The 15493-nt window shown below is 41.3% G+C and overlaps 1 protein-coding gene across 1 annotated transcript in view; it reads left to right on the forward strand.

Annotated features, from left to right (window-relative positions):
* Positions 1-1572: 1572 nt before the first annotated feature.
* LOC146578356 (NACHT, LRR and PYD domains-containing protein 3-like) overlaps positions 1573-15493 on the forward strand; it is a 30421-nt gene continuing 16500 nt past the window's right edge. Inside the window, exons 1-9 of the mRNA XM_085258272.1 lie at positions 1573-1644; positions 4686-4767; positions 5659-5790; positions 5875-5976; positions 6104-6244; positions 6360-6503; positions 8199-8277; positions 11362-11572; positions 11749-13522. Coding sequence (XP_085114398.1) covers positions 5702-5790; positions 5875-5976; positions 6104-6244; positions 6360-6503; positions 8199-8277; positions 11362-11572; positions 11749-13522 — 2540 coding nt within the window. The 5' untranslated portion in view covers positions 1573-1644; positions 4686-4767; positions 5659-5701. The remainder of the gene's footprint in view (positions 1645-4685; positions 4768-5658; positions 5791-5874; positions 5977-6103; positions 6245-6359; positions 6504-8198; positions 8278-11361; positions 11573-11748; positions 13523-15493) is intronic.

A 15493-nucleotide genomic window follows, 5' to 3' on the forward strand; every position in this document is an offset into this window, starting at 1 on the left:
AGGGTCAGGATGTTCATGGTTTGGATCACTGCTGATGTTTGGTTCAGAAGGACAGTGTTCTCCTCTAATTGTGGCAATGTTGTGAAGAATCACACATGCCACAATAATGTCACATGCCCTTTCTGGGGTGACCCTGAGTCTTTGAAGGCACTGGAACCGGGCCTTAAGCAATCCGATAGTCATTTCAACTCTGGCTCTTGTCCTGCAATGAGCCAGATTATATCGCTGCTGTGGGCCCGGTTCAGGGTCAGGGTAAGGGGTAAGCAAATAGGGTAAACATGGATACCCCCTATCACCAAGCAAGTAGCCAGTGAACTCTCCTAAGACAGAAGGATACACTTCAGTTCAAATGTCCCTGTAGCAATTGGTCTTTATATATTTTAAAGTATTTTCAACTCACCATGTCCAAATTTTGTGCTCAGTGTACATTCACGGAATATTTGTGAGTCATGAACAGAGCCTGGCCACTTGGCTTCCACATTTGTGATAATGTTGGCAGCATCACATATGATCTTCACAGTGCAGAGAACACAAATTAGCATCCATTACTATAATGAAATAATTTGTTAGTTTGAAATTCTACAGGGAACTATGTACCTGTACATTAATGCTGTGGAAAGACTTCCTGTTCACATAGTCTCCTTCATTTACTGAAGGAGCAATGATTGGAATGTGAGTGCCATCTGTACAGCCAATCACGCCTGGGAACCCTGAAAATAAATGTAAAATTTAAGTAATAGTTCAAGTATCACCACATGAATTAAGTTTTGTTCATCCTGCTACCTGCAATTTTGTGGAATCCCTCTTTGATGAATCTTGTGGGTCTATGACCGGGGAACACCACAGACGAGTACAGGAGACGTTTCAGTGCAACTGTAACATTCCTGACTGCCCGACAGACGGTAGCCTCGGAAACGTGCTCAGCGTCACCAATATTATACAGGAAGCTCCCGTTTGCAAAAAACTGAAGTGCAATACAAATAATATGTACAGAACTCAGAGGATGTCCGCGATGTGTCACATGAGCAATATTAGGCCTGAGGATGTTATTCAAATGAATTATAGATTGTGCTGAAAAACGGTAACGTTCACACAGGAAATCATCAGGAAATGATAAAATGTCCAAACGCGCTCTAATCACTCTCTCCCGGCGGAGAGCTCTGCGGAGAATTTGGGCTTCAACATCTACTGGCTCTTCAAGGAAGGGGCACGCCATGTCTGACACTTCCTACAGTCAGGTTTCCGACAAAGCGGCGGAGAAAGTCAGGGTTAGTTGAAGTAAACCTGCTAGGGGGCAGGTTAGCTTCACGGAGTGTGTCGTCATAGTAACTCACTCAGAATTAATCTAAACTCGCTTTGTGAAACCGAAAACCCAGAGTTTTCGTTAACTCAGGGTATACTTACTCAGAGTTTGCACTAAACCGGCTTCCTGAAACAGGGCCCAGCTTGTGAACTTTACTCTGACTTAGACTCACTCTGAGCAGTCAGGCAACATATTTGTAAATCAGCACATGGAGGTGTGGCCCTCTCACACTCTTCAGGTTTAGTTCCGCCTCCTTCCAGGAAGCAGCTCACCTGTGTGTCTGTGTTTATTGTCCAAGTGTGGATTGGAGCTTGTTGTTCGAGTATCTGTTTGAAGAAACTGTAAGTTTGCTTTGTGTCGTCCTTTAACAGTTTGTCTTTAGGAACTTTACTGTTTGTTTCTGCTCTGTAATATTAGGACCAGATGTTTAGCTCTTATTTCAGGACAAACTTTGGATCACTCTTGTACTTGAAGATAAATCCACATGATTATAGATTATTGATTGAGTGGAATCCATACTGGTTAACTCTGCACTGAAACATTTGTTACTGTGATAAAGAGTTTAAATGAATCTGTTTGACACTGATCATCACTCATGGGACGTTTTTCCTTCTTTAACTGGAAACAATCAGATATAATCATTCTGTTCTTAGAAGTCGACTTTCAGGTTTTACTGAAGTGACATTGAAAAACAGAAAGTGAATCATCTCCAGCTCAGGTCAGGTTTACTGCAAACAAAGTTAATGAAAATGAAATCTAGAAGTTTACAAACAACATGAACAATTACTGCATTTTTTTTAAATGAACTTTATAATATCTGCATGTGGAGGCTGGGATATTGTGCAGGAAAGTATTTGGATTTGTTTTTGCGTTGTGTCGCTGTCATGTTCACTTTGTACTTTGTGTTTTAATCAGTGGATTTGAGTTTTCGTCTTCTAGTGTTTGAAGTTTTTAGTCATTAATCGTTGGTCAGAGTGTGGTCTCTTGTGTTTTCCTGTTTGTTGCCCTCTTTTATAGTCGTTGGATTTTTTGATAAACATTTTGAATTTTGTTCCTCGTGAACAGTTTTAAGTCTGAATGAACGTGTGCTGTAAGTTATTTGAGCCAGTTGTCCTGGATTTGGCTTCAAAACTCTGCCGGCTAATGAAAATAGTCTTTTGTTACATTTATAGAGTCACTCAGTGGTACGTTTTCATGAAATAAAACACTGAACAGATACATGTTAAAATTATGTCAGTTGTATTAAAATAAACACAAGTAACTGTTGATAGATGATTTTTGGTGGTTTTGTGTCCCTTTGTGAATTTTATTTCTTAGATAAGACCAGAGGCCCACTGACTCTTTGCACCTCTAGTCTGGTCTCAGTAGTCAGTTCATTATTCTGTAAAAGACTGTTGTTGTTTTAGAGCAGGTAGTCATGTAAAGGTTAACATCGTCACACAGGATGCAATCAGAAGCTCAAGTAATGAAAATTAAGCATCACTCAGTACTGATTATCTGATATCAGAGTCATTATACATCAGACACTTGGTGAACTCGGTAACATCACACAAAACATTTTAATTCCTCATGTATATGATGAAAGCCAGTGAGGGAACTAATGCTGACTTAAATGAACAGCTCAGGATCCACTTCTACTCTTCTTTTCTATTGTAAACAATATTATGGGGATTGTATGTAAATATTATAAGGATCTTTCTAATGTTTTATACCTTAAAGGTTTTTGAAACATCTCTTTATGCCTGTGTCTGTGAAAGAACTGATGTCTGCACATGGATTCTTTTTCTATCAGTAAAGACTATTAATTCTGATGATATTATAGCTACTCTTCGTCGGTCTGTCTGTCAGCTTTATATTTAGCTACCTCCACCCTCAACCAGTTAATGTTGCTAAAGGCAATATTTCCAATCAAGGATGGTGGAATAGAACACAGCCAAAACTCGGTCTCCTCCTCTCTGATGTGTTCAAAGGTGCTCGTCAATCATCTGTAATTCTTCTGTGCCTTTAAAAAAAAAAAACAACAACATAGATTTAACAATAGAGAAAAACTTTTGTTCATTTGACTGAATATCCACCGAAGTGGGTGGACGAGATGGCGTCTTCAAGCACCAGATTCTGTTTTAAACCAACAATCAGAAGACGTTGGATTAGAGACAAGGAGGGGAACTGAACTGGCTTCCAGACAGAGGATGAACTGGATTAGAATAAAGACAGAAAATAAATTATTATTTTGAACTTATAATCACATAAATTTATTCTAATCACTAAATTCACAAAAAGTATACACTAAAATATAAACCCCAGTTACAAAAGAAAAATCAAACAATAACAGAAGTTTTCACAAAAAAAGCAAAGCTTTTTTGCTCAGCTAGAGCAAGTGAGAACAGGAAAAAAAGATATTGCAATATTATGCAGCTCTTACATAAAAGGCTAAATATTATGAGTCACCAACAGAAACATCTCTTCTTTTAAGCCCAAATATGTACTTACTCCAGTGAGTAACTAAGTAATGTTCTGCATTACTTTTAAGAAAAGGAACCAGTAATGTGTAATATTTTCTTTTCTTTTTGAGTGACCACCCTAACAAAGCATGTGAACTTTACTCTGACTTAAGTCTGAGTAGTCAGACAGCTTTTTTCTGGAGTGAACACACACACACACACACACACACACACACACACACACACACACACACACACACACACACTTTATTCTGGGCTGATAGACTATGAGGTCTTTTATTTATTATTCATTGCTGTTGAACAGCGGTGTGGACAGAGCCTCTTCTTGGTGGGTCCCACTCTTGATGATGACTTATGCCATTGGCTTGAAGTTGACCTCTACTGTTATTCATCACATTCACATTGAGTTCCTGGTGAAGAGTCTTGGGTTCCTGTTGTACAGTTTTAGGCATTCCAAGCTCCAAGTGTGGGGCATTGAGTCAGGCCTTGTAATAAATCCAGGCAGTGCACAGGTTGGTCAGTCTGGCCTTGCAGTTTCGGGCAACGGCTCTGTCTACCAGGAGCTGGTGTTTTGTTCCTCTGGTAATCCTACAATTCGATTTTTGTGCCTCGCTCATGTATTAACTGTAAATGTTGAAAAAAAATATTCGTTGAGCAGCTCTTGGAGCTTTTTTGTTTCAACAGTTTTCTGAATTCTCATCCTGATCACCAGCTTCATGCAGTTCTGTCTGGTGTTCATGGGCTTACAACAACATAATAAATCGATTATTTTTCAGGGTTAGTAATTATCACTTTATTGAAAGATACAAACTCATTATGTTATTTTAATAATAACCAAAACTGCTCGGTGAATAATTGAATTAAATGATACAAGTTGAATTCGACTTTAAATCTGCCTCCTCCAACCTGTTCTACTTCAGGTAGAGTCCCTCCCCCTTCCATGAAACAGCTCACCCGTGTGTCTGTGCCTGAGCTTGTTCTTCGTGTGTCTGTGAAGAACCTGTAAGTTTTATTTTTTTCCTCTTTTAACAGTTTGTCTTTAGTAACTTAAGCTTTAAATCTGTGGACTCTGTAGAAAACAACTCACAACTCTATTGTGTTTGGTTACCTTTTTTCTGATTGCCAAACTCCTGATGTCTCTTTTCCTTTCTACAGCTCTTTAATAACCTTTTGTTTCTGTTAATGCTTCGAAAAGATTGTGCGTGCTGCAAACTGAAACTGTGCTGCATGCAGTTTCTAGTTTTTCTAGTTTAAACATGTGAGGAATGTTTCCCTAGCTGCAAACATTGATAATCAGCTTTAATGTCTGCATGTGATTCCTACTCTTTAAACTCGAGGTTGTGAACTCTGCAGATTGGGAGTTTTGCTTTTCTCTGTTAAAATCCCAGAACCAGAAATGTGTGAGGCTCTGCTCTGAGATCCAGAACCAGATCACATCTGGGTAGATTTTGGCATAGAAAAAGTGTTCATGTGAATTTGTGAGAACCCCTGATGTACTCATTTCTAATTTACTCACTTGGCCTCGCTCAGTGAAAATTTTACTACACTTAGTTGTCACTAAATGTTTCCTTCAGTCTAAATTAAAGCTACACAGTCAAAAAACACCAGTCTGGCATGAACTGAATTCAAGACCAGTTCTCTTACTGTGAAGTTCTGGCTTCTCCTTTCTCTGACTGGCTGTTCACATTAACCCTGAACTGACAGAGTGTTACTGGATGGAAGAAGATTGGTATTACCAGTGAATCAGTGTGTGTATAGCTCTCTGCAAACTCAGCAGGAATAGTTAGTCTGAAGCTTTTAGCTCTAATGATCCTAAAGGTTTTTATCATGGATCGGCAGAAATGTTTGAAAATGTTGTTATGTGCACATGAATGATTTGTGTTTCCTCTGCAGGTGAAGGCAGAAAGTGTGTGTGAGCTTATGTGAATTCAGCAACATGGATCAGTGTGAGGACAGAGAGGAGGGAGTCCCTCCCTCTAAAACCACTCTGTGTGGGGAACATGAGATTCAGACCAAAGCGCAGAGGTGAGATGACCATCTCTAACTGTCCATGACTCTTCTCCATGTCACAGCTCAGCACTCACATCACTGCTCCATCATTATTCACAGGAACCAACCTGGACCTCCACCCAGCTGTGTGTCCTTAATGAGTGACCAGTCTAAAGATGAAACCATTGAATTTAAACACCAGCAGGTGTCTGCTGCAGAGAGGTGAGCAGTTATTAACATGAACTATTTGAATGTCAGCTCGGTGTCTGAATTAAATGGTGATGCTTGTTGTATTTTATTTTTTTTTTTTTTATTAATCTTTCATGGTTTCATAAATGCATCTCTGTAGGAGACCACTGGCTAAAAGGACATACACAAAAAAACAAGGAACTAAATGTAAACATGAGCCTGAACTCAGCTGTTTGTCCTTAAGGAGTAAACAGTCAAAAAGTGACCCCATTGAATTTCAACAGCCGCCTGCTGCAGAGAGGTGAGCTGTTAGTAACACTCTTTCATGTCAGTACAGTGTCTGATTTAAATGATGATGCTTATTTTATTTTTTATTTTTATTAATCCTTCATGGTTTCAAAAATGTATCTCTGTAGGAGACCATTGACTCAAACAACATGCAGGAGAAAACGAGGAACTAAACGTATAAATAAACCTGGACCCAGCTGTATGTCCTTAAGGAGTAAACAGTCAAAACATGACCCCATTGAATTTAAACATCATGGGTCTGCAGCATACAGGTGAGCTGTTAGTAACATGAAGTCTTTGAGAGGTATCCTGATGCATACTCAGTCATCCATTTAAGTTAATCCCAAAAAGTTGATTCTGTTCATCTGGATGTTGTGTTTTCAGTGGTAGAAACATGTTGTCACTCATACAAGTGACTCTTTTTGGATTTACTTTCTTGGATTATTGACTGTGCATCAAGACATTTTAACCCACTTTGTCAAGTACTGGCTTAAGGTAACATGACTATGAGCAAACAGCACTGAACCACCTGTTGTTCAGCCTGAGATGCAGACAAAACAGGATTACTCCTAGAAGTCTGCAGATGAGCTCTTCAGTTAAGGGCCTTGGAGCAGCAAGAAATCTTTAGGGAGACGCAGAACTAGCTCCTCAATGAATGTTTCAAAGAAACAAATTTTATCATTAATGTGCTAAAATCTGAAGAGGAGTGGATGCCACAGAGACTTACAATGCTTCTAGATGAGGATACTCCTCAAAGGGTGTTTGAATTCAGTAAGACGATTGAACTAGCACAGCATGAAAAGTCCAAGACCAACAAAGGACATTTTACTTAATTGTTGTTTATCAGAAACCACAACAAATTGAGTACTGAGAGACTTCCTGATCAATGGTTCTTGGTCAATGGTCATGACATTTTGCATATAAATGATCAAGTAACTGACCTCACAGCCCATTGTTCATTCTGTGGACATTTCAGTCATTGTACAAAGGTATTGTTTATAAGGCTTAGGAAACCTGCAGTCAGCTGAGACTGAAGTATGAGTGACGAAATGTTTCTCCCATTGAAAATGCTACATCCAGATGAACAAAATCAACTTTTTGGGATCTTTGAGAGGTAAATAACTACCTGATGTTGTTGAAAAGAAGACTGTAACTGGGTGTAAATTTACACAAATGTGAGAGTTCTAAAAAAAGTGATACATTTAACTCTGTCTCTTAAGCTGGATGTAAACAAAAAATAAATGTTCAAAGTTTTAGAACATGTTTAGTGCCATCTTTGAACATTTGAGCCTGCTGCTAATAGACTTGCATTACATTATTTCCTGACTAGTTACAGAATCAACAACAATAAAACTAAATATCAAGTTCAATGCTGAGTTGCTGAAACAATGAATTTATGTTCATAACAAGGATATACTCTCCACTTTCACTTGTTTTTCACTGCGATATCAGTTTTGCCAGTAGTTAGCTAACATTATGTTTTGTAAATCTATTGGCAGCAACCTACATGGTGACATCTTCTGTAACAGCAAAAGATGGCACTAAATACTTCTAAATCTAGTGTTTCAAACAGTATTTAAATCTAGGACAGTATTTAGAGCAGGGCTCTGACAAAAAAAAAGTAGAGACGAAAAGCCCTGAGGAACTAAACATGAAAGAAATTAACTCCACAGAAAAATAAGCTTAATCATGGGCAAAACAAACTCAACAGGCACACAGGAATCACACAGGAGCTTATATTCAAAATAGCAGCTGGATACACTACAAGCTCTAATTTACTTTGCTCTTGGAATATAAGCCAGCAGATTGGCTACTTTTTTCCTGGACTGGATGAACAGCTAAATATTGTTTAAGAGTTAAATTATATTGATGAGATAAACGTCACTAGAAGTATCTGTGTCTTTTCCTTTCCTTGTCTCTCTGGAGACAGATTTCATGGGGACTAACTCTTCATGATTCCTCCACAGAGTGGATCAGGAGAGCTCAGAGGTTCCGAGGGGTCACTCTGCCCAGCAGCATCAAACACAGCTGGACTCCATATTTATGGTCCGTACATGTACAACACTTACTTTTGTCTGTGAAGGTTCTCAGTCATCCAGGTCATCGTAGTCAAAGGAGCTTGCAAAGAAAAGCGTCTGGACTTCTTTAAGTTGCTTGAAGACGTTTCACCTCTCATCCGAGAAGCTTCTTCAGTTTTAAGGTCAAATGGTGGGGAGTCCCAGATTTAAACCTAGTGGGAGAATATCCCCCCAAAGAGGGAAAAAAGGAGCCCCTGATGATCCTCCAATCGCCTGAGCCAAGGTGTGAAAATGGGTGTGGGTCCCAATCAGCCAGAGTTTCGGGTAAGCTCATTGTGAAACCTGGCCCAGGATGTGAGTGGGCGTTAAGGCGTCTGGGGAGGGCACTCAAAACTGGATTATAGATGGCAGAGAGTTGGTGTCGTAAACCCCCGCCTCTGTTCAAAGATGGTCGCTCACAGTGGACATAGATGACTTCTTTCACTCCTCTTTCAAACCATCTGTCCTCTCTGTCCAAAATGTGAACATTGGTATCCTCGAAAGAGTGACCTTTGACCTTTAGATGCAGATGGACTGCTGAGATGAGATGATGAGATAGCCTTTATTTGTCAGTTGCAGGTCTTTTGCCCACAACCGAGATGACAGACCTTGCCGACCATACATACAATACACAAACATCACATTGGGGAGACAGGTCAGGTTAGGTAGCAAGGAAAAAAAACATCAAAATGTGTAACACAAAAGGATAATACAGGAATGCACAGATATCAACACACCATAGCACAATAAACACAGACAAGCAACATGGGAAAGAGTTCCAGTGTGTACATCTGATCTGGGACCACTGCAATCTTTCGACTGCGCCTCCAACTGACCCGATGTCCACATCAGAGGGGAGGTAAGCGTTGGAGGTGGCGTTGGATCCGGGGTAGGGAGGGTGATGCGTCGGTGAGTCCTTATCAGTATCAGTATATGTATGTGTGTGCATGTCCATAGTTCAGCTGAGACAGTGTCCTTCACCCTGCCAGGCAAAGTAAACAGTCTTCCAGCCAACCCAGGTGGCCTTGCATGGAATGGGAAGGAACAGACTAAACACAGTCGTTATCAGGGAGTTGTTGTTCAGCTCCGGCCTTGCAGCTGGCGCCGAAGGGGTATCTGCATAAGTGATGTTATTTTTTACTTTAGTGCGAACAGCTCATATGAATTTCAAAGCAGTTCTACAGTCCAACACTGGTCTCTCAATCTCCCGTTGGAGAGCCGCGAGTTTCGCCATACTTGCGTTCTGTGATGTTGTCATTTCTTGTGCTCAAGGAGCCAATTTCTGAGAACTCCACAGCGTGGCTGGCAAGAAAGGGTATAAAAGAAGAAAAACTAATGACATGGCCTCCTTGTTCACCTGATCGGAACCCCATTGAGAACCTGTGGTCCATCATCAAATGTCAGATTTACAAGAAGGGAAAACAGTACACCTCTCTGAACAGTGTCTGGGGGGCTGTGGTTGCTGCTGCACGCAATGTTGATGGTGAACAGATCAAAACACTGACAGAATCCATGGATGGCAGGCTTTTGAGTGTCCTTGCAAAGAAAGGTGGCTATATTGGTCGCTGATTTGTTTTTGTTTTGTTTTTGAATGTCAGAAATGTATATTTGTGAATGTGGAGATGTTATATTGGTTTCACTGGTAAAAATAAATAATTGAAATGGGTATATATTTGTTTTTTGTTAAGTTGCCTAATAATTATGCACAGTAATAGTCACCTGCACACACAGATACCCCCCTAAAATAGCTAAAACTAAAAACAAACTAAAAACTACTTCCAAAAACATTCAGCTTTGATATTAATGAGTTTTTTGGGTTCATTGAGAACATGGTTGTTGTTCAATAATAAAATTATTCCTCAAAAATACAACTTGCCTAATAATTCTGCACTCCCTGTACAAGAAAAGAAGGCCGTCGCTTCCCTGAGCCAAGACTACAGCATCACTGTTTTACCAGCTGATAAGGGAAGATGCACCATGGTCCTAAACACTACAGATTACCACACAAAACACCTTGCTACCATCCTTGCACCTCTCGTGGGGAACGCCCCACACCACATCAAGAACTCCACCGACTTCACCGAAAAGGTCCAGAAACTTACCCTTGATTCAGATGAAACCATGGTGTCCTTTGATGCAGTCTCTCTTCACTTGCATACCCACCACAGAGGCCGTGGAGACTGTCAGAAAACGACTACAAGATGACAGCTCCTTGGAAGACAGGACCAACTTCACACCCGATCAGATCTGCACACTGTTAGACCTCTGCCTTACCACAACATACTTCAAATACAACGAAGGCTTCTACAGACAAAAACATGGCTGCACCATGGGCTCCCCCGTGTCACCTATTGTAGCCCAGACCTCTACATTGGAGAGACCAAACAGCCACTTCACAAGTGCATGGCACAACATAGAGGAGCCACCTCCACAGGACAAGACTCAGCAGTCCATCTGCATCTTAAGGATAAAGGACACTCTTTCGAGGATACCAATGTTCACATTTTGGACAGAGAGGACAGATTGTTTGAAAGAGGAGTGAAAGAAGCCATCTATGTCCACTGTGAGTGACCATCTTTGAACAGAGGCGGTGGTTTACGACACCAACTGTCTGCCATCTATAATCCAGTTTTTAGATCCCTCCCCAGACGCCTTAACGCCCACTCACATCCTGGGTCATCTGACCTCAGGAATTCGCACGATAAGGTGGGGCCAGGTTTCTCAATACGCTCACCCAAAACCCTGGCTGATTGGGACCCACGCCCGTTTTCACACCTTGGCTCAGGCGATTAGAGGATCATCAAGGGGTCCTTTTGTCCCTCTTTGGGGCGATACTCCCACTAGGTTTAAATCTGGGACTCCCCACCATTTGACCTTAAAACTGAAGAAGCTTCTCGGATGAGAGGTGAAACGTCTTCAAGCAACTTAAAGAAGTCCAGACGCTTTTCTTTGCAAGCTCCTTTGAACACTTTCTTTTACATCTTCATGCTGCTCTTTATGCAACAGTGGATAATCCGTATTTGGCTCCATGATTTCAGTATAATTGGGTCATTCATGAAGTATTCTGTTCCAGCTGCTGGAGGACAACATCATCAGCTTTGTGAAGAAAGAGCTGAAGAAGATCCAGAAGGTTCTGAGTCCAGGCTACCCAGAATGCTTAGAGAGTCAGAGGGAGGAGGAAGAGGAAGAGCAGAGGAGGAGCAGCAGAGAGGCATTTGTGAAAATCACCCTGGACTTCATGAGAACAATGAAGCTTGATGAGCTGGCTGACCGTCTGCAGAGAAGTAAGTGGATTTCACTAAAGATTTAAGTTGCTGGTGTAAAGAATTTACTAATTTCAAAATACATAGAACAACACATAATAATGATGATATATGGAATTTAAATTGTCTATACATTTTTTTTTTAAACAGTACCTTATGTTGTACATTTTTTTTGTTTTTTCTCTGAAAACTTCTAGATGCCATTTGTCCTCACAAACTTAAATCTACACTAAAGGAGAGGTTCCAGTGTGTGTTTGAGGGGATCGCTAAAGCCGGAAACCCAACCCTTCTGAATCAGATCTACACAGATCTCTACATCACAGAGGGAGGGACTGCAGAGGTCAATGATGAACATGAGGTCAGACAGATTGAAAAGGTATGCAGGAAACGAGACAGACCAGAAACATCAATCAGAGAAGAAGACATCTTTAAAGCCTCACCTGGACGACTTGAACCAATCAGAACAGTGCTGACAAAAGGAGTGACTGGTATTGGAAAAACAGTCTTAACTCAGAAATACATTCTTGACTGGGCAGAAGACAAAGCCAACCAGGACATCCAGTTCATATTTCCATTCACTTTCAGAGAGCTGAATGTGATGAAAGAGAAAACGTTCAGCTTGGTGGAACTTGTTCATCACTTCTTTACTGAAACCAAAGAAGCAGGAATCTGCAGCTTTGAAGAGTTCCAGGTTGTTTTCATCTTTGATGGTCTGGATGAGTGTCGACTTCCTCTGGACTTCCACAAAACTACAATCCTAACTGACCCTAGAAAGTCCACCTCAGTGGATGTGCTGCTGATAAACCTCATCAGGGGGAAACTGCTTCCTTCTGCTCACCTCTGGATAACCACACGACCTGCAGCAGCAAATCAGATCCCTCCACAGTGTGTTGACATGGTGACAGAGGTCAGAGGGTTCACTGACCCACAGAAAGAAGAGTATTTCAGGAAGAGATTCGGAGATGAGGAGCAGGCCAGCAGAATCCTTTCTCACGTCAAGACATCACGAAGCCTCCACATCATGTGCCACATCCCAGTCTTCTGCTGGATGACTGCTACAGTTTTGGAGAATGTGCTGAAAACCAGAGAGGGACGTCTGCCGAAGAACCTGACTGAGATGTACATCCACTTCCTGGTGGTTCAGGCCAAAGTGAAGAAGGTCAAGTTTGATGAAGGAGCCCAAACAGATTCACACTGGAGTCCAGAGAGCAGGGAGATGATTGAGTCTCTGGGAAAACTAGCTTTTGATCATCTGCAGAAAGGAAACCTGATCTTCTATGAATCAGACCTGACAGAGTGCGGCATCGATATCAAAGCAGCCACAGTGTTTGCAGGAGTGTTCACACAGATCTTTAAAGAGGAGAGAGGACTGTACCAGGACAAGGTGTTCTGCTTCATCCATCTGAGTGTTCAGGAGTTTCTGGCTGCTCTTCATGTCCATCTGACCTTCATCAACTCTGGACTCAATCTGCTGGAAGAGCAACAAACCACCCCCCAGAAGTCTGAAACAACAGAATCGACTCACTTCTACCAGAGTGCTGTGGACAAGGCCTTACAGAGTCCAAACGGACACCTGGACCTGTTCCTCCGCTTCCTCCTGGGTCTTTCACTGCAGACCAGTCAGAGTCTCCTACAAGGTTTGCAGACACAGACACGTACAGAAGGTAGTTCACTGACCATTCAGGAAACCATCCAGTACATCAAGAAGAAGCTCAGTGAGAATCAGTCTGGAGAGAAAAGTATCAATCTGTTCCACTGTCTGAATGAACTGAATGATCGTTCTCTAGTGGAGGAGGTCCAGCGGTACATGAGTTTAGGAAGTCCCTCAATACGTAATCTTTCCCCTGCTCAGTGGTCAGCTCTGCTCTTAATCTTAGTCTCATCAAAAAAAGATGCAGACCCAAAGACATTTTCTTCAGAGGACGCTCTTCTGGAGCTGCTGCCAGAGGTCAATGCCTCTAATAAATCTCTGTAAGTAAATATGTGCTGATGCCTTTATTTAGTAAATGGTTATTCTAGTTAACATCAGTGTTGGGTAAGTTACTTTAAATTAGTAACTTAGTTACATTACTAGTTACTTCTATCAAAAGTAACTCAGTTACTTCAAGTTACTCGTTACCTTCAGAGTAACTAGTTACTAGGGAAAGTAACTTTGGTTTTACTCATAATTCTCTTGTTAATGTGTTGCTTCCGTAACTGGATACCCAGCAAGATTGCCAGTCTTCTAGCTTGCTTACTTGCCACAAGTGCACTGTGCCACCTATAGAAAGGAAAAAATAATGTGCACATTTCCAAGAGAGAAATCCCACACCTGATTCTATCCTAGCCATTCTATCCTCGCTTTTTACATCCAACACAAAAACTGCAGTCGTGGTGCTTTGATTGTACTCAGAACTCGGAAATTCTGCCTTCTGAATAGGAAGATGTAGGTAACACCAGACTGCAGATGAGCTGCATACAGAGCTGGACTGGGACAAAAAAATCGTCCCGGGCATTTTGACTAGAGACCGGCCCACCATTATAGCAAAGATCATAAAGCCTTTGAATGAAAACAAACGCTGTTGTGACAGTGATGTACACTGTTCTGATGGTATATATGTATCAATCTATCAATTGTTTGTTGTAAGACTCAGATAATTATTTTTTTTAAAGTGAGACATTTTAAATGAGAATAAGAAAGTATTTCTTTGTGCCCCCCTCTCCCTTTTAATGCCCTACATGGACCCCTGGCAACACTTTGCTAGACCCGCCCCTGCACAGTTACCAGCTGTCAGCTACTTAGAAAAGGATCCTGGTGTTATTTGTCTCTCAGAAACAGTTCATAACTTCCCTTCAACTCATTCATGTCACCTAAAAGGTAAACCTGTTTCTCCATCACAGCTCTGATGATTCAGTAAGGACATCTCCTGGTTTCATCTTCATGTTTCCCTCTCATCACATAACCAAACAGACATCATGACCAGCAGGTTTACAGCTGTGGCTCCAGCAAACATCAGCTGATACTAGAAATTAATATTAAATAAATTCTAACAACAGCTGATCAAGCTTAAAAGTGCTGCTGTTGTGTAACGCGACATCCGCTGGTTTCCTCTTTCTGGCGCAAAGTGGGCGATAAATAAACGAGAGAGAAAAGCCAATCAGCTGATCATTGATCAGTTTCATGATTGAAGTAGAAACAGGAGAGGGAGGGTGAGAGGATGAGAGAAGAAGAGGCAACTGTGCAGCATAAAGACGCAGAAAAACTCTAGCTTTGTGTCTTTTCCATTGTAGCTGAAGTCCGGGACAAACTGTTCCTTTTCACCTCAATACAAAACGCGTAATATTTTCTCTGAATACGAGACGATTCCGTTTTTTACGGGATGGTTGGCAACTCTAATAATTAACCTTATGAACAAAATAAAGTTCAACATCAGTAACATAGCACCCACCCAGCTGTATAGAAACTCCGTCATGCTAGCTAGCACGCAGTACGAAAAAGTCAGCATAACGAAAATAAACTCCACCTAAACTTGGTTTATATCTGACCCAGATGGACTGCAGGTTATAACTTCTTACCTGAAGTTCAGTTCACCTGACACTCTCGGACCGGCGGTGTTAGGATGTCTGGGTCGTTGACCCAGGGTTTTTGAGTTTATTATATTATTTATAATTTCTAGTCTTTGGTTTCTTTGAGTTCTGTCTTATGGTTTATGTCTCTGTCTTCTCTAGTTGCTTTGTCTCCCCTGTCAGCTGTATCCCCTTGTCTAGTTCGCGTCTCTGTGTATCCTTAGTTGCTATATCCCCGTGTCCAGTCAGTGTCTGTGTTTGCCCTGGTCCCACGTCTCTGTTCCCTCTGTTGTAGGGCCTGCATGTGAGTCTGTGTCTTTTGTTCAGTCTGTGTTATGGGTTGCCTGTTTTACTTTGAAAGTCCATGTCTGATGTTAATGTGTCTGGTTTTGCTTC

Source organism: Mchenga conophoros, linkage group LG3 (genome assembly GCF_057382185.1).
Source record: "Mchenga conophoros isolate Kocher_MC1m ecotype Shallow Benthic linkage group LG3, M_conophoros_male_GT1.1, whole genome shotgun sequence".
Lineage (NCBI taxonomy): Eukaryota > Metazoa > Chordata > Actinopteri > Cichliformes > Cichlidae > Mchenga > Mchenga conophoros.